Source organism: Lepisosteus oculatus, chromosome 1 (assembly GCF_040954835.1).
Source record: "Lepisosteus oculatus isolate fLepOcu1 chromosome 1, fLepOcu1.hap2, whole genome shotgun sequence".
NCBI lineage: Eukaryota > Metazoa > Chordata > Actinopteri > Semionotiformes > Lepisosteidae > Lepisosteus > Lepisosteus oculatus.
Window position 1 is genome coordinate 20,647,069 of NC_090696.1, and position 15,524 is coordinate 20,662,592.

The 15,524-nt window shown below is 48.0% G+C and overlaps 1 protein-coding gene across 3 annotated transcripts in view; it reads right to left on the reverse strand.

Annotated features, from left to right (window-relative positions):
* The window catches only part of itgb7 (integrin, beta 7), a 29,334-nt gene that overhangs the window by 13,635 nt on the left and 175 nt on the right, over positions 1-15,524 (reverse strand). For 2 of the 3 annotated variants that reach the window (XM_069187191.1, XM_069187188.1), the window contains exons 2-5: positions 4,848-4,926; positions 4,347-4,426; positions 2,735-2,936; positions 2,125-2,295 (exon numbers count right to left, since the gene is read on the reverse strand). In XM_069187191.1, coding sequence (XP_069043292.1) covers positions 2,125-2,295; positions 2,735-2,936; positions 4,347-4,426; positions 4,848-4,923 — 529 coding nt within the window. In that variant the 5' untranslated portion in view covers positions 4,924-4,926. Of the gene's footprint in view, positions 1-2,124; positions 2,296-2,734; positions 2,937-4,346; positions 4,427-4,847; positions 4,927-9,104; positions 9,311-15,524 lie in introns of those variants that run through there. The other variant, XM_069187195.1, reaches the window with a different exon arrangement.

A 15,524-nucleotide genomic window follows, 5' to 3' on the forward strand; every position in this document is an offset into this window, starting at 1 on the left:
AGCCCCAACTGCTCCAGGGGCACTGTATAAATGGCTGACCCTGCGCTCTGACCCCAGGCTACTCTCTCTCTGTCTGTGTGTCTCATGGAGAGCAAGCTAGGGTATGTGAAAAGACAAATTCCTGATACAAGAAATTGTATATGGCCAATAAAGTGCTCTTATCTTATCTAAGCACATGACTTCTCACATCTTCCCATGTTTGGGAAAGTCTCCTGTAATGAAAGGAGAACTTTTAAGATGCTTTTTCTACAGCTGCAGATCAACTCCTCGTGACATTAAGCCCAGCGGAACTTCCCCTCTCAGCTCAAATTACTGTAGCTGAAACAAGGCATTGCATGCAAGACGGAGAAATACCACAGCCAGACCGTCCCTCACGGCCACAATCTGTCACTGGAGGCTTTTTATGTACCAAAGACACATTGGACTCCTCCCTTAAGCAAAAGCAGAGCAGTAACTGAAAACAAGCTAGTTCCGACCACAAAAGAGCAGAAGAGATACAGAGATATTAAAATAGCACATGTGTGTGTTAGTAGATATAGACATATCAGTCAATTAATTTATACAGCACTCTAGATTTCCAACAAAGACTATAGTCTTTATTGAACCTGGAGTTTGTAATGGGTGCACTGTATCATGTCATGTACTGTAGCTAGAAGCACTATGCACGGAGGGTAAGTATATATATAGTGCACTACAGTCCCTGGGGGTGGGGGGGGGTGTATTCTGGGTAGAGAATATGCAGTAGTGGAGAATACTGTGCTATATCCCTGAAAGAACTGCTGTATGTCCCTTCTCTGAACATGCACCTCTGTTACTAAGGTAAAAACAGATCAAGACTACTGTTACAGTCACTAAAGGAAACCATAATGAAAATAAGTAAACTATGTGCTTAAAAAAACAGAACCTGGTGTAACCTCCTTTTGTAACTTCACACGCAGGTGGGTTTGTTTGATTGGGAAGCGAGTTACTTTCCAAACAAAGCTGTTGTCACGGATGTCGGAAGGGACGAACCGTGGAATGGCAGGAGAGCGATAAAGACCCTATGCGTAGGGGCGAGACGGGGGTTTGCCCGGGCTCAGCTGTTCAGGAAATGCCCTCAGGCCATGGACAGGAGCGACCTGGTGCTAGGCGGGTCTCAGGACATCTGAACCTCAATGCTGAGCGAGGAGCAGAGCAGAAACAGGAAGTAAATAGCCTACACAACAAGACACACCAGAAAGACATGAATAATCACAGGGAACTAGGAACAGGACAGAAGTAGAGCGCCCTCTAGGTGTACTGGGCGTGACAGCTGTAATCATTTGAGGAAAGCTTCATGGGAAAACTGACTGAACTTATTAGTGCTGTGTCATCACATTGAAAATTAAACAGACAGGAATTAGCTGTATGTAGGCAGTCTTATTCTGACAACAATCACTGAGAGTTTAACATCTTTAAAAGTGGAGCCCCCTGAACTACAGGACATTGTCCTCCATTTAAATGTGAATTTCCTCAAGAACATAAAACAGTGCAGGATTTGAACAGGCCTGGTACTAGGGTGACATTGGGGGGGGAGTGGGCGGGGGGGCTCTACTCTACAGGGTGACACTGGAGGGGGGGGGGGCATCTGCCCTTTGGGGGGTCATTGGGGGAGTCATTGAGGGGGTCCCATCTACCCTTCATGGCATGGTAACAGTATGGGGGCTCATCTTCATTTCAGGGTGACACTCAGGTGGGCATCTACTCTTTGGTTACAGTGGGAGAGGCATGTACCTTATAGGGTGACACTGGGGGGCAGGCATCTGTCCTGCAGGAGGACTCTTTGACACTGGAAGGGCCCATCTACCCTATAGGGTGACACTCCTTGGCATTTCCACCCCACAACACAGCAAACTTCATGTGGAAAGGGGTGAGCTTCCTCAAAGACAAGCACTGCAGTAAAAGCAAAGCAAAGCAAAGTGCCAGAAAAAAGCAGACCAAAAACATGGCCAAGGGACACCCTGGCGAAGCACAATAACTGTACCGTATCGCCATGACTGAAAAACATATGGTCTGAAAAAGTAATGCCCTCTAGAGCAAGCAGGGCAAGCTCTCCGACGTGGTGGTACTGTGTCCCAAGGCAAACGGAAGAGGCAGGGTGCTCACCGATCCTCACGGAATTGGTGACCTTCTGGAGCGTGCTGAGGATCTCCTGGCCCAGCTTCTTGATGTTCTCCAGGTCGTCCTTCATGGAGTAGGACAGGTCCATGAGGTAGTAGAGGTCGATGGGGTAGCCCTCCGCGCGCTTGAAGTTCACCGTGAAGCTGTGGGGCTCCCCTGCAGGGAGGAGGGGTGATCTGGTGAGCGCTCACGGCCCAGGGCTCGGGCTCTACTGCCGTTTTGTGAAAATACATGGCGTAAAGCTGTACTAAAGCCCATTCGTCCTGGTGAAACCTGTCAAATTCAACCCCCAGCAGCTTCTTTCAGCTCAATGAACAGGGGTTAGAACAACCTTAGAGAGTCTTGAACACAGCCACATAGTCCCCAATGGACGTGAGCGATGAGTTCCCAGGTCTTGCACTTGAGAAGACTCAGTCACCCAGATACAAGTGTACAAAGTCTTAAATGACACCGATTCAACAGCTTCCTTCAAGTAAAGCTTCAAGTAAAGGTTTATGGTAATAAGCCCAGGCTTTTGGCATGTTTTTATAGGAGTGGGTGGTCAATCTGCCATGGCAGGGCTGCATGCTGGGAGCAGGGGCCCCCCGGTGCTCACCTAGGCGCAGTTTGAGGTGCAGGCTCTGGGGGCGCAGCTGCACCACGGACTGCCCCCCACTCCCGCTGTGGAGCTCCTTGTCCTTGAACTTTTCCTGGCTGCTCCTGGGGTCGATGAGGTGGACAGTGTCGCACCCCCTCTGCGCCAGCACAGCTCTCGTGTCACAGCGGTGCAGGTTCGACTCGCCCCACTTCAGGAAGTTCTGAGGGGGGGAGGCAGAGGGTGGAGGGAGGTTAAGGTGTGGGGGATGGAGAGATTGAGAGAGGGAGGCGGGAGAAAGAAAGTGAGGGAGATTGAGAGAGGAGGTGACTTGTGAACAATAGCAGAAACAGGAGGCAGACTGTGTGAGGGTGCAGTGTGGTCACAGCCTACACTGGTCCAAAAAGTCCTAACAACTTTCTCGAGATGACACAGACTTGCTTGATGATGCACTCGATCCAAACCACATAGTGATGGCACATCCAAGCCCACTAATAGGGGAAAGTAGTGGCAGAGCTATAGATATTGCGATCATACACGGGCCCTGCATCTCAGTACAGTATGGGACCACTTCTATGACACCACACATACTGGATCAAACATTGCATGTGTTGGAAAGATGGAGTAATAATGGTATTGTGCTGATTGTGAGTCACTCATTTTTACAACACTAATATTGAAAGTCTGTGTCCACTCGTAGGAGTTTCTAAATTTCTTGGCATTTGCTTGACGATTATGTTTTTTGTGAAACAGAAACTGGTGAGGGCCTGGGAGAGATCTGGAGCTGTGTGTATGGAACTAAGATTAACTGTTTTCTAGCCTAGTTCAGCGGTGAGATTTACAGGAAACAATGTGCAAAGGCCTTTGCGAAATATGTTGATTGAGTCGTTTAAATATGAAAAAGTCAGGTTTGTGGGGAAAAACACGGGAAGAACAAGAACGACGGAAAGTTTAAGCCGCGGTTCCACAGCACAATACGTCAAGTCAAACTGCGTGACCTAACTAAGCCACAGCAGCAGAAGAACTACGCTCTCCAAACAAAAAACCCGAAGACAGCAGTTTGAGAGGGGAACCAAACGGACTAAATAGACACATTGTTCCAGGTCACAACAGACAAAGACCTTGAGCATGAAGTCCCAGTTAAATCAGGCTCACTGCTTGCTAGTGACGCACAAGAGCCGCGTTGCAGCGAACACTGGCGAGGAACCATAATGTGGAGTGATGATGATGAGCAATTCACCACACCAGCGATCTCCAGACGCTCCATGAGCAGTGATCTGGAGCTGTGTATGTGACCAACAGAAGACATATGACTGACAAAATAACAGATGGACAAGAAACGTAGTATACTATTGCTTATCATATGAGTGAATCGCCAGCTATTCTATGAGGATTCCACAGGTGTAGAATGAGTAACGTCAGGAGAAGAGAGGGCGCAAATCCAGATACATTTGCACCAAGAGCCGCAACAGTCCAGTTCTGCCACTGGTAGAAACTGACTGACACCAGACCTTTTCAGCTGTGGAAAAACGTGCGCTGTTGCACTTGAGATTCTTACTAGGAATCACTAGGAACCAATTAACATGCAGCAAATGCACGGTGAGGGTTGACACCACAGTAGCTCTTCACTCACCTGCTGCTTGCACCACGCACATCCCGGGCTCCTGATGCACTCATTACAGGAGGGCTGGGGCCGACACGCTTCTGGCTTGCCTGCGACAACAGAAAGGCAGCAAGGGCTCAGTGCTCACAGACACACGGCAAGCTTTCACTCCCTCCCTTCAATTTATAGTAAGAGCCCTTGCGTCCAACAGACACTCACAAAATACTCTCCGGCAAAAGTATGTATGTTAGAAAACACCAAGCACAAAACAGAGCAGGCACAAACACATAAGACAGCCTGGCATCATGCTTTGTGAAGGGGGTCTTATTCAGATGCTCAGGCAGGAAGCAGATGCGTTAATATATTATTAACATGTATTAACATTTTGTATGAGCATTTTAAATATATAATGTGTTTCCATTGCTGAAGACAATTTTCATTAATTGAGGAACGACTGGAGCTTTTCACCGTGTGTAGGGGGAATTTTTGCAATTCACAGCAAAATGCAAGAGACGTCCATGCACAACCTACCCAGGGCTGCACTTCGCTTGAGCCCAGCGCTGTGCAGCAGACCCACCAGCGCCACAGTCAGCCAGCCTCCTCTCATGGCCTGCAGAGAGAGGACACACACTGTGAGGACAGCGAGCAGCGACGCACGCAGTCCTACAGCCGCAGCACGAGCCACAGAAAGACCCCGGCCGCAGAACAAGCTACACGCTACAGCCCCCTTCCAAAAATAGAAACCTGAAATTGGCCCTTTCTACCCCGCTAGCTTCTCACTGAGGCTGAATGGGTCCATGAGGAGGAAGGGGGAGCTCGGGTTTTATTGAAAGGCTGGAGGGGGGGAGATGGTTTGGGGGCAGAGCTCGTGGTACGTGCAAGAAAGCCTGCAGGTCTTTATGAGCTGTTGCTTTCCTGCACTCTCCGCTGTCTGCTTCTGTTCCCACGGTCTGCAGAATCATTCTTACTCAACAGCAATCGGGCTAGTCGATCAGCTTCTGCCTTCCCCTCTCCAGAATGCCCACGCAGAACAGATGCACAGCTTGGTGCACGCGCACACACACTCTCTCTCTCGCGCGCGCGTGCGCGTGCGTGCGTGCGTGGACAGATTTTTAATCTCAGCTGCAGTTCTGCTGTGATTTCAAATTCCAAGCTGCCCTCAAACAAAAGTCTGTAAGGGGCAAGAACTGACCCCAATACAAACGTTTTGCAACTTTTAGATTTGTAGGAAGGCAACACTTATATAATATAGAATTATAAATAAACCTAAAAAAAGGAGTTGCTATTGTGGATATGTCAGTGTCAGTTTGTCAGGAGAAACTATTTGTGGGGGCATCCTCACCTGATGGAGATGTATGCCGCCCCCTTGCCCAACACACACACACACATACACATACACACACACACACTGCCAGCTATAGTCTGTCACTCTTACTCTCCCAGACGCACAGAGTCATGGATGTAAACACTCGCTCACAGACACGCTCACAGACTGACGGAGTCTGGATAGGAAGTTGCCATCTCATTGTGTGGCATCCCCTGTAGACATCGAAAAAAAGGTGCCAAACCGCAGATGGGTAGATAGGGAGCACTAATTTAATCAGTCAAGTTTCCCCCGTGCAGACATACGAGACTGTGGCCAGGCGCACTTGCAACCTAGCTGCCAGGCTAATAGTGAAACAGGATGTGTCACAGGAGGCCGTCTGGGCACTGTGAGACTAGAGCACACCACGCCAGTCTCAGTCTCTCCAGAGCTAGAGTGCAGGCGTGACTTGGGCATCACAAGCTACCGACTCATTAATGAATGGCAAAGATTTACTGAACCATGTTAAGGAGGTGGAGATGTGATCTTTCAAAACGCTATGGCCTCCGAACGCTATGACAGACAACCACACTGCATAGAGGTGAGAGGGGAGCTCTGATTGGCTTGCAGACTTCGTAAACATTTTCTTACCGTCTATTAGATTCATTATCTGCACCAGCACGTTCACAATCAAGTTCTTTAGTGTTGTCAATAATGCATTAATTGCATCATTTACAGTGCTTCTTACAAAGCCATGTGAAAACAACATCACGACTTCTCAATCACATGTAATGCGTTTTTCCTGTCCATACAGGACAGGGTACATCCTGGGTGGGACGCCAGAGATATAGGGATTCACACTCACACCAGGGCCATGTCATTGGACACACAAACTCCACAAAGACAACACCCCAGGCCCGGAATCGAACCCAGGGCCCCTTCACTGCGACGCGCCCCCGCGCCGCCGACCAAACACATCCTTCACATGAGAAACCGGTGACAGGTGGGGGAAAGCGTTCGAGTCGGACAGGTCAGGAGTACCCTGCCTGGGCACAGTGCAAACCCAGCTGGATCGTGGGAACACGAGTGGTAATCTTCTTTAGAAAGCATTTAAGAAGACGCGTCAAGCAGCCACAAATTCAGAACGAGAAAATCTGTCCTACATACGGCAATGTCACAGCTACCCAATGAAGAGCATAATCAAGCAACGAGAAGGGGTTCAGACTGAAATGTCCCAACAAGTACAAACCACTTCCAGTGTCACAGGAGCCCCATTACTGCATCTCAGCCAATCTGCAATAGGCAGCAAGCTCGGGATGCCCAGCCTCATGTGATGAGAACATTGTCTGCATTTTTTCTAACAAAAAGCTTTCCACAGCTTTAGGAAGGAGGGGACCCACTTCACCCTCCACTGAAGTGCAGCTGCACCTGGGTGACACACGACACCCGCTGTGCACTGGGGCTGCTATCACATCACGCAGCCACAACTCCTCAGAGAGCAGAGGCCCTGCAGCCCACAATACCAGCAGAACAAGAGCCTGACCTGGATTAACACCTCCGAGACACACCGCACGAAGACTTGTATGACTGCACTGGAATGACACACCCTAGCACAATTTAGTTGTTTTGTTCCTGGTACAGATAAACCATCTTGTACTTCCAAAATAGCAATTTCTTTGCCAAAAACTCTGGGTGTGAATGTGAGCTCTGGGTTAGTATAGAAGTGCTTTTGCACATACACACCCCTGTCTTTGCAGGGACTTCCCCACTGACTCACACTCTGTTTTGATTTGATTCGAAACATATATGCACAAGGTAAAAACTAAACCTAAAACGTTTTGGACTCTTTTATGTTTTAAAAGAAGATGCCATTTACCTGTCTGCAATAGTCTGTGTGGGGAAATTAGGTATTGACAGTAATACTACATCAAGCATATATATAGTTGTCCCTTTACAAACCCCTCTTGTAAAAAGCTACATACTGTAAACTTAGAATTTCAACACCTGCACAATACATTGTGCTAAATACAATCCATCCATCTTTATCCAATACAGGGTTGGGGAGTGGGAGGGGGGTAGGAGCTATCCCAGCAAGCAACAGGCACAAGGCAGGGTACACCCTGGACAGGACGCCTGTCCGTCACAGGGCCGACAGACACACACTCCCGCAAGGTGGCAATTAACCTACTAGCGTGTCTTCGTATTGTGGAAGAAAACAGGAGCACCCGGAGGAAATCCAGGCAAACAGAGGGAGGACATACGAACCCCACGCAGACTTTACCTCAGAAATGGAATGCCAACCATCCAGCACTGCGAGGCAGCAATGCCAACCACTGCACCACCCTCTACACATAGCACATTCGTTACATTATCTTGGCATTTTCAGGGAATATTCTCACCGGGTGCTTAAAGAGAAATAGTCTGCATGCGTGCAGCAGGTCACAGTGGAGTGGAGGTGGAGCCTGCACAGACCTCCAGCTGATGTGGGCAGCTGGGTTTGAGGAAGTGGTATTGGGGGGGGGTGTCTCCCCTGAGAGCTCACACTGGGAGAAGTGAGGCTCGTGCTTCTCCCAGGCTGTTCAGCATGCTGTGAGCCAGCACTGTCTCCTCTGGCGCCTCCTAATTTCATCACATGTTATAAAGAAAACATTATCAGTAAGGGACATATCTCAATCAATAGATTAGTCGTGATAAAAAGGGTGGCGGGGTGGTATGGCTGCCTCACAGTGCTGGGGCTCTGGGTTCAATTCCAAAATTGGGGTGCTCTCTCCGTGGATTTTGTATGTTCTCCCCATGTTCATGTGGGTTTCCTCTGGGTGCTGCAGTTTCCTCCCAGAGACATACTGGTAAGTTAACTGGCTGCCGGGATCATTGGCCCTGATGTGAGTGTATGCGTGTGTCTGTGAGTGTCTGTGAGTGTATGCGTGTGTCTGCGTGTGTCCTGTGACGGACAGGCGTCCTGTCCAGAGTGTACCCTGCCTTGAGCCCGTTGCATTTCTGGGATAGGCTCCAGCTTCCCCGCCACACTGAATTGGAAGAAGCGGTTAGAAAAACGATGGTTGTCTCATTAAAAAAAGGTGACCATCTCAAAACAGAACAGACAGTTAGGCTACAGGAGAAGATATATTGCCAAGCTGTACCTAAATTTCAACACCACAGAACACAAGCAAGTGTACATAAAACAGCAGTAAACCACAGCTGACATTAATCTCCAGTTGAAATGTAGTGTCTCTCTGAGCTTGCTGGCTCTAGAGCAAGGGGTGTGGAGGGAGCTGACGCCTGCACATGGGACTCCTTTCCACATCAACAGCAAGTACCTCTCTGGCCAGCTCCTCAAGTCAGCTGACATTGCTAACAGCTCCTCTGACAGAGTCCTCACTCATCTCTCATCTTTAGAGCATAAAACGATTTTGGGAGAACAGGTGATCAAAAAACGACAGAGATGCAGATGCATGGATTGCTAGGACATCTTTTATCTTAATTACCCAAGGGATTGCCAGTGGATTGAAGCCTTAATTAATGGCTAGCTGAACAGGTTCTGTGAAAGCTGTGAGATTGTGGGATAGCTCATGGTCCGCAGGGGGGGGAAGCGATACCCTCCCTCTCGATCTCGGTTCGCGTTTCCAGAGGGCCCGAGAGGAAGAGGGAAGGGATGTGAGATGGACAGTCCTGGATGCGGTTTCCACTTCCACAATTCCGGACGCGGACAACAGCCACCCAGCCTGGAGAACACCCCAGGACCGACCTGCGAGTCCGAGTTAAATCCAGAGGGCGCCAAGAAGAACTCCACTACTACTCAATACCTCACCTCGCAGTCGATGCCACTGCACAACAGATGGATAACTGCAACAAAAGCTGCACTGTGAAACATAAAATGAGACAAACTGCAACCAACTGCAGGGTGAGACTCACAGAGGAGGTATGCGCCTGTATTAACTGGGCTACTTTCAGCTTGTCCGGAGACGGGCCTAGACCTAGCGAGGGAGCGCTCTCATTCCCGAGCTCCCGCCTGATCGTGCCGGATGCAGTTACAGTACGGCACAGGGGAGCGCTCTCATTCCCGAGCTCCCGCTGGATCGTGCCGGATGCAGTTACAGTACGGCACAGGGGAGCGTTCTCATTCCCGAGCTCCCGCTGGATCGTGCCGGATGCAGTTACAGTACGGCACAGGGGAGCGCTCTCATTCCCGAGCTCCCGCTGGATCGTGCCGGATGCAGTTACAGTACGGCACAGGGGAGCGCTCTCATTCCCGAGCTCCCGCTGGATCGTGCTGGATGCAGTTACAGTACGGCACGAGGGAGCGCTCAGACCTGCGCCTCTTTCACAGGCTCACTCCCAAAGGCCGACCCAGGTGCTCTGCTCTGCAGGGCTCTTCGTGGGGTGTAGCTTCCTGTCAGTTGCCCTAGATTCCCCTGGAGATACAGAAATAAGAGTTTATCTCAATCTCAGACACACAAAAAAATGATATCGAAACTGCACCCCGAGTTCCTGCAGCGGCAACAGTTCATCTCCTCTACACCGATTTGTGCTAGAAAATAACGTGAGAGGTGCAGATACATACTGTACTGTATATGGAGACGTACACAAGCCTCTATTTCTAGTGCAGTTAGCGGTGCTCTATATTCTCTTTAGTTTTCATTTAAAGGAGAATTACCACACATCCTGCTTATAGTCTCCACATCACGCCAGCGGAAGCCGTTGCCGTAACGACTGGGAGCTCTCACACGCATGCTCTCAAGGGCAGGTAACCCCCCCAGGCAGCAATACTGCAACAGCCTGGAAACACTTTACATTCACTAAGGTGATCGCTGTTTTAACGAGACCTATATAGAGTTATTTTCCAGTGGCTCCGTTCAGGACCATAACACAGGCATGGATTTAGGAACCATGGTCCCTAAAAAAATTTAAGTAGCTCATTGTCTTTTTAGTGTCTAATTTTTTTTTACTTTCGGCAGCAGGATTGCTTTTCTAGAGTAAAACATGCAGCTGTTCTTTAGGAGCTGTTATTTTTAAACTTGAAAAACTGTCAGCCTGGCACTTGATTCCATCACTATCACACACAAGCCTTGACGATTCTGAGAACCTTTTGTCTTTCTTGTCTTCGGGACAAAAAAAGTTCCCCTTCTTGGTCAGAAACAAGCAGCTGCTTGTCTTAATCAGAAGCAGGCCCCTTTATAGTATTGTGCTGGTGTACCCAGAAGCCAATTAGCTTACCAGCATGTCTTTGGACCGTGGAAGGAAACTGGAGCACCTTATGGAACTCCACACAAACACCTGCATGACATACAAACTCCACACAGACAGCACCCCAGGTCCAGAACTGAACCCAGGGCCCCACTGCTTTGAGGCAGCAACACTGTCAACTGCGCCACCCTGCTGTCCCACCTCCCTACCCTCAGGCTTAAATAAAATTGCTTGCAGCCAATGTGAAGCACACTAACGAGACTAGCAACTGATCATGCTTTCTGACCAGAGAAACCTGTGCCTGTGCTCTGTACTACGACCTGTGCTGCAAGACCCTGGCACACCTGGACTGGCACAGCTGAGAACTACCACCCTGCACCAGCAAGGTCAGGTCAAGCACAGAAAGCACGTCCGCAGGCGACATTCAAGAAAGAGAACAATACCGACAGCTGCAGCATGCAGCCTGGTTTGAGGAACATCAGACACACACTGCTTCAGCGGACCACACTGCTTCAAAGCTGTTTCTGCTTTTCAGACCTGACCTACATGAGGTTAAGATTACACCAATGTGTCGGAGTTGGAATCTATTTGTGCACTTCTTCCTTTGCATTCTCCTTAAGGGGGAGTCATTAATCAAGGTTTCACTTTGAAAACATGACCGTAGGAAAGCCTTTTGGGTCAAAGTGTCCTCCTCTTCCACTAATAATAGTAGGGAAGCTTATTAGCACCATGGAGAACAGAAAACTTAGCGCGTTCATGTTATTGTTGGTTGCTTTTTACGTCTTTAAGCACAAAAAGCTCAAAAGCTTTTAGACTACAGTATGCTTACATCAAATACATTTAAATTTGTAATCACACAGCAAAATGCAGGAAACGTGTCATTTAAAGGGAGAAAAAAACGTATTTCTGTGTCCTTTTGCAGAGACGTGAATGTAAAGAGATAGGATAATGCCAAACAGAAAGAAAAATAATTCTAGAAAGGCACCCAACCCGTTTATTGTTGTTGATTGTTGGTTTGCTGTTTACTGTGACCAACAAGAGCAGTAACAGTAAGACAACAGTAGCTATAAGTCTTACTGTTAAATCTTAGTAAATGTATATTTTTCAATGTAGGCAAAAGCCTATGAACTGTACATTTTTCTCCCGGTTCACATCAAGAAAATCAGGTTTGGAAAGCCATTTCACAGAAACTGTGAAAATGACATGCATTTGACCCAGGAGTGCTCACTGACAGGGTGTTGTACGTCATGTATACAAAAGACAGTGCATGTGATCTTTTAGATTATTTTTTTGCAAAAGGAGGATCATGGCGATACTCTTCTGTTGTTAAAGTCAATGCTACTTTGCATGGAACAATATATATATAATGCAAGATATTAATATAGTAGGCAACACTGTTCACAAATTAACTATCACGTTTTAATGCAATACTATCTTGTATATTGTGATTTTTTTTCTCCGTAGCACTAATAAGCTTCCATATAATGGATTTATTGTGGACTAAATTTAATTTTCACTATAGTATAGCACTAGAAACTGATTGCAATGTTACTATACTGTCCTGTATTGCAATGCATTGTACTTTTTCCATCGAGCCACCCTGAACAAATGAATCACTAAAGCAAAATGAAGCACATTTTTCCTGCAACACAATGGGTGCCTGATTGCATCCAGTAGGTCTTATAGAACTGCTCATGCCTCCAACATCTAAAGGACTGGGACAGATGATAAAACTGGACTTCTTTAGTCTCGAACAAGCCTCCCAGCCATGGTGTCAAAGCCAACACCCTGGAATCTCTCAAGACAGGTCTGGATAAGATCCTCAGCTCAATTAACCAGCAAGTGGCCTCAGATTCGTAACCTTTGTAACAGCATGAAATATTTAAAACTTTTTAAAGTGGATTTCAATGCCAGTTACACGATCAAGGTGTACAACGACATTCTTCATTGCTTGTAATGACCACATAGTTCAATTCAATTCAGTGGATTTTTATTTAGCGCCTTTCACAACAAGGTTGCCCCAGGGCCCTTAACAAAGCAATTGACCTTACATGTTGTGAATACAGAACAGAAAAGACCAGAAGACAACGGAGGAGAGGAGCCAAAAACTCCTCAGTAAGGAGCCAGGCGCTCACTTCACCCGGGGCTCTGCATCTGATCCCCGCATCGTGCGAGCACAGGACCTGGTTGTGCCCGGCTCCGTCATGTTTTTAACTTCCTGCTCCTGTCCTTGTTCCCCCAGCCGGTCCCGACCCAGCACCTGATTTTAATCTCCTGTTTGGACAGATTTCTCAGCCTTGGACCTTTTGCTTTCGTTTTTGGATTCCCTCTTTTGGATTTATTCTTAGACTGTTCGCCTCGACCACACCTCCCCGGATCACCAGCACCGTATGGACACGCCCCCCTGTTTTCATCCCTGTTCCTGCATGACTAGTGCATTCCTTCCTCACTATTCTGGATCGTGTCGTCCACATAGGGTCCGGATAGAACTGTTCGTTACACATCTGTTGAAAGGATGAGTGAGGTCAGATACCCCCCAAACCAAACAGCTTCTGAAAATGGCTCCAGCAAAGGCTTGGCAAAGCATCTCAACAGAACAACCCAAGAACCTGGCGATGTCGCCTGGGTCACACGCTTGATGCAGTTATTGTGTCCAAAAGATCAGCAACCAAACAATCACGTTTTATACTACTTTACGTTAATTTCTCCCTATACCTATGTTCACTTAAAATGGGGGGATAAAACACAAAAAGTGGTGTTCTTCTGAACCTGCACGCCATATAAGCACAGAAATATCCAGAAATGAAAGGCGACATTCTGTACTTTTGCATCAAATTCATCTTTTCATCTCAAATACAAATTTCTTGAATATATAGCAAAAATAGAAATGATTATGTCATCCATCCATTTTCCAACCTCTTTATCTAATTCAGGGTCCATCGGACACCAGTCCATCACAGAACACACACAGACACACTCACACCAGGGCCAGTTTTCCCAGAAGCCAATTAAGCTGCCTGCATGTCTTTGAACTGTGGGAGGAAACTGGAGCACCTGGAGGAAACCCATATAAACCATGGGAGAACATGCGGACTCCACCCAGACAGCACCCCAGGACTGGAATTGTAACCCAGGGCCCGAGTGCTGTGAGGCAGCAATGCTGACCCCTGTGCCACCCTGCAGCGGTGCGAAAGAAGCTGAAAACGTTTGCTGAAGGATGAGGCTGGAAGCAAGAGAAGAGCCTCCTTCACCTGATACATTGGCGCCTCCGAAATGTCAGCGAAGCTGCGGCACAAACATCCATCGAAACCCCAAAAGAGCACGCACTGCATCAAAACACGTCCGCAGCCGCCCAACTGCAACTCCAGAGAGCACGCAGCGAGATTCATGGTCAAAACCTATTTCAACGCAGTGTGGTAAAAACACAAAGTCTGGCAAAATCGCTTGGGTTGATACGCCCCTCGGATCCACAGCGCGACCCAGCTCCGGTTTGAATTAGCACCTCGCATCTCACGTTTGGAGCATCAGTTAAGCTAAAGTTTCTCGCAACAGTTGTTTTTTCATCATTATTATTTGTATCCTGTCCCTCTCGCCTTTGAAGTCCACACCCTTGCAGGGCTAGACCCCCGCTTCTCCTGTCTGTCGAACCGCAGAGGCGCGCCTGACTGCTCGGCGAGAACCAGCGGCCACCAACCTCCAGCTCCGCGATCAAAACACGAACAACAACACGTGTAAACCGCAACACCTGAAGCCTCCACACACCTCCCTTCCTTTCCCACTTTCCTGCAGCCCGTTTCACTACCTGCGCAGCAACACGGTGCATCGCGGGCGCCATTTAAAGCTCTTAACACAGAAATCACGACAGATCTTGGCGGGCATCAAGTTAATTCCGTTGAACTGAGATGCCAGATTTGCGCTCAGCCCCTTTTGGCCTTTCATTCGGGGCTGTACCGAATAGACTGCCGAAGCAAAGAGAATTTCACAGGACGAAACATTTAAAATCACACCAATTATATACGGAATTTTTTTTTACCAGGCCACGACAGTTGTGTTCATCAGTTCGTCCTAGTTTTGCATTTCTGTGGCGCTTACAACGCGGGACTGAGACATTATTCACGGTTCCAGACCTCTCGGCGTCACCCACAGTACGAGCTGCGCTCAGCAGGGAGCTCCAGTAACTTCTGAAACAGCTTTCTGTCCCGTCGGGCGAATCGGGGGTACGTTTCGTGGAGCAAAAATAAACGTATAAATGTTCGAATTAGGTCTTCAAACACCCCCGTGAAAGTGTGGTCCTAATTAACCTGGAAATCTGGCTCTTCGGGGCCGGGGGTGGTTCGTGATAAGAACTGCGTAAGGACACAACATAATGAACCTTTACATTCTTAAAAACTGAACCGATACCGAGGGGTGATGTACTGTAGCACCAGGGAACACATGAGGATAAAAACCCGGACCAGAAAGTTTCCGTCTTGTGTGTCGCATGTAGCTACAGAAAGAAATGGATTTTGTTTTTTTGTGTATCGGAAAATACGTGAATCAAACAAAACCAATCATCTTCACACCATCACATCTAAGACACAGAAATGCTCCAACTGCCTCGTCTCTCTCAGGCTTTTCCAATAAGAAACTCGGAAACTTCTCAACTGGGCAGGAGCTGTAACAGAAAAGCACCACACCGTAAATCCTGACGAATACCTGCACTGAACACCCGGCCACGACAC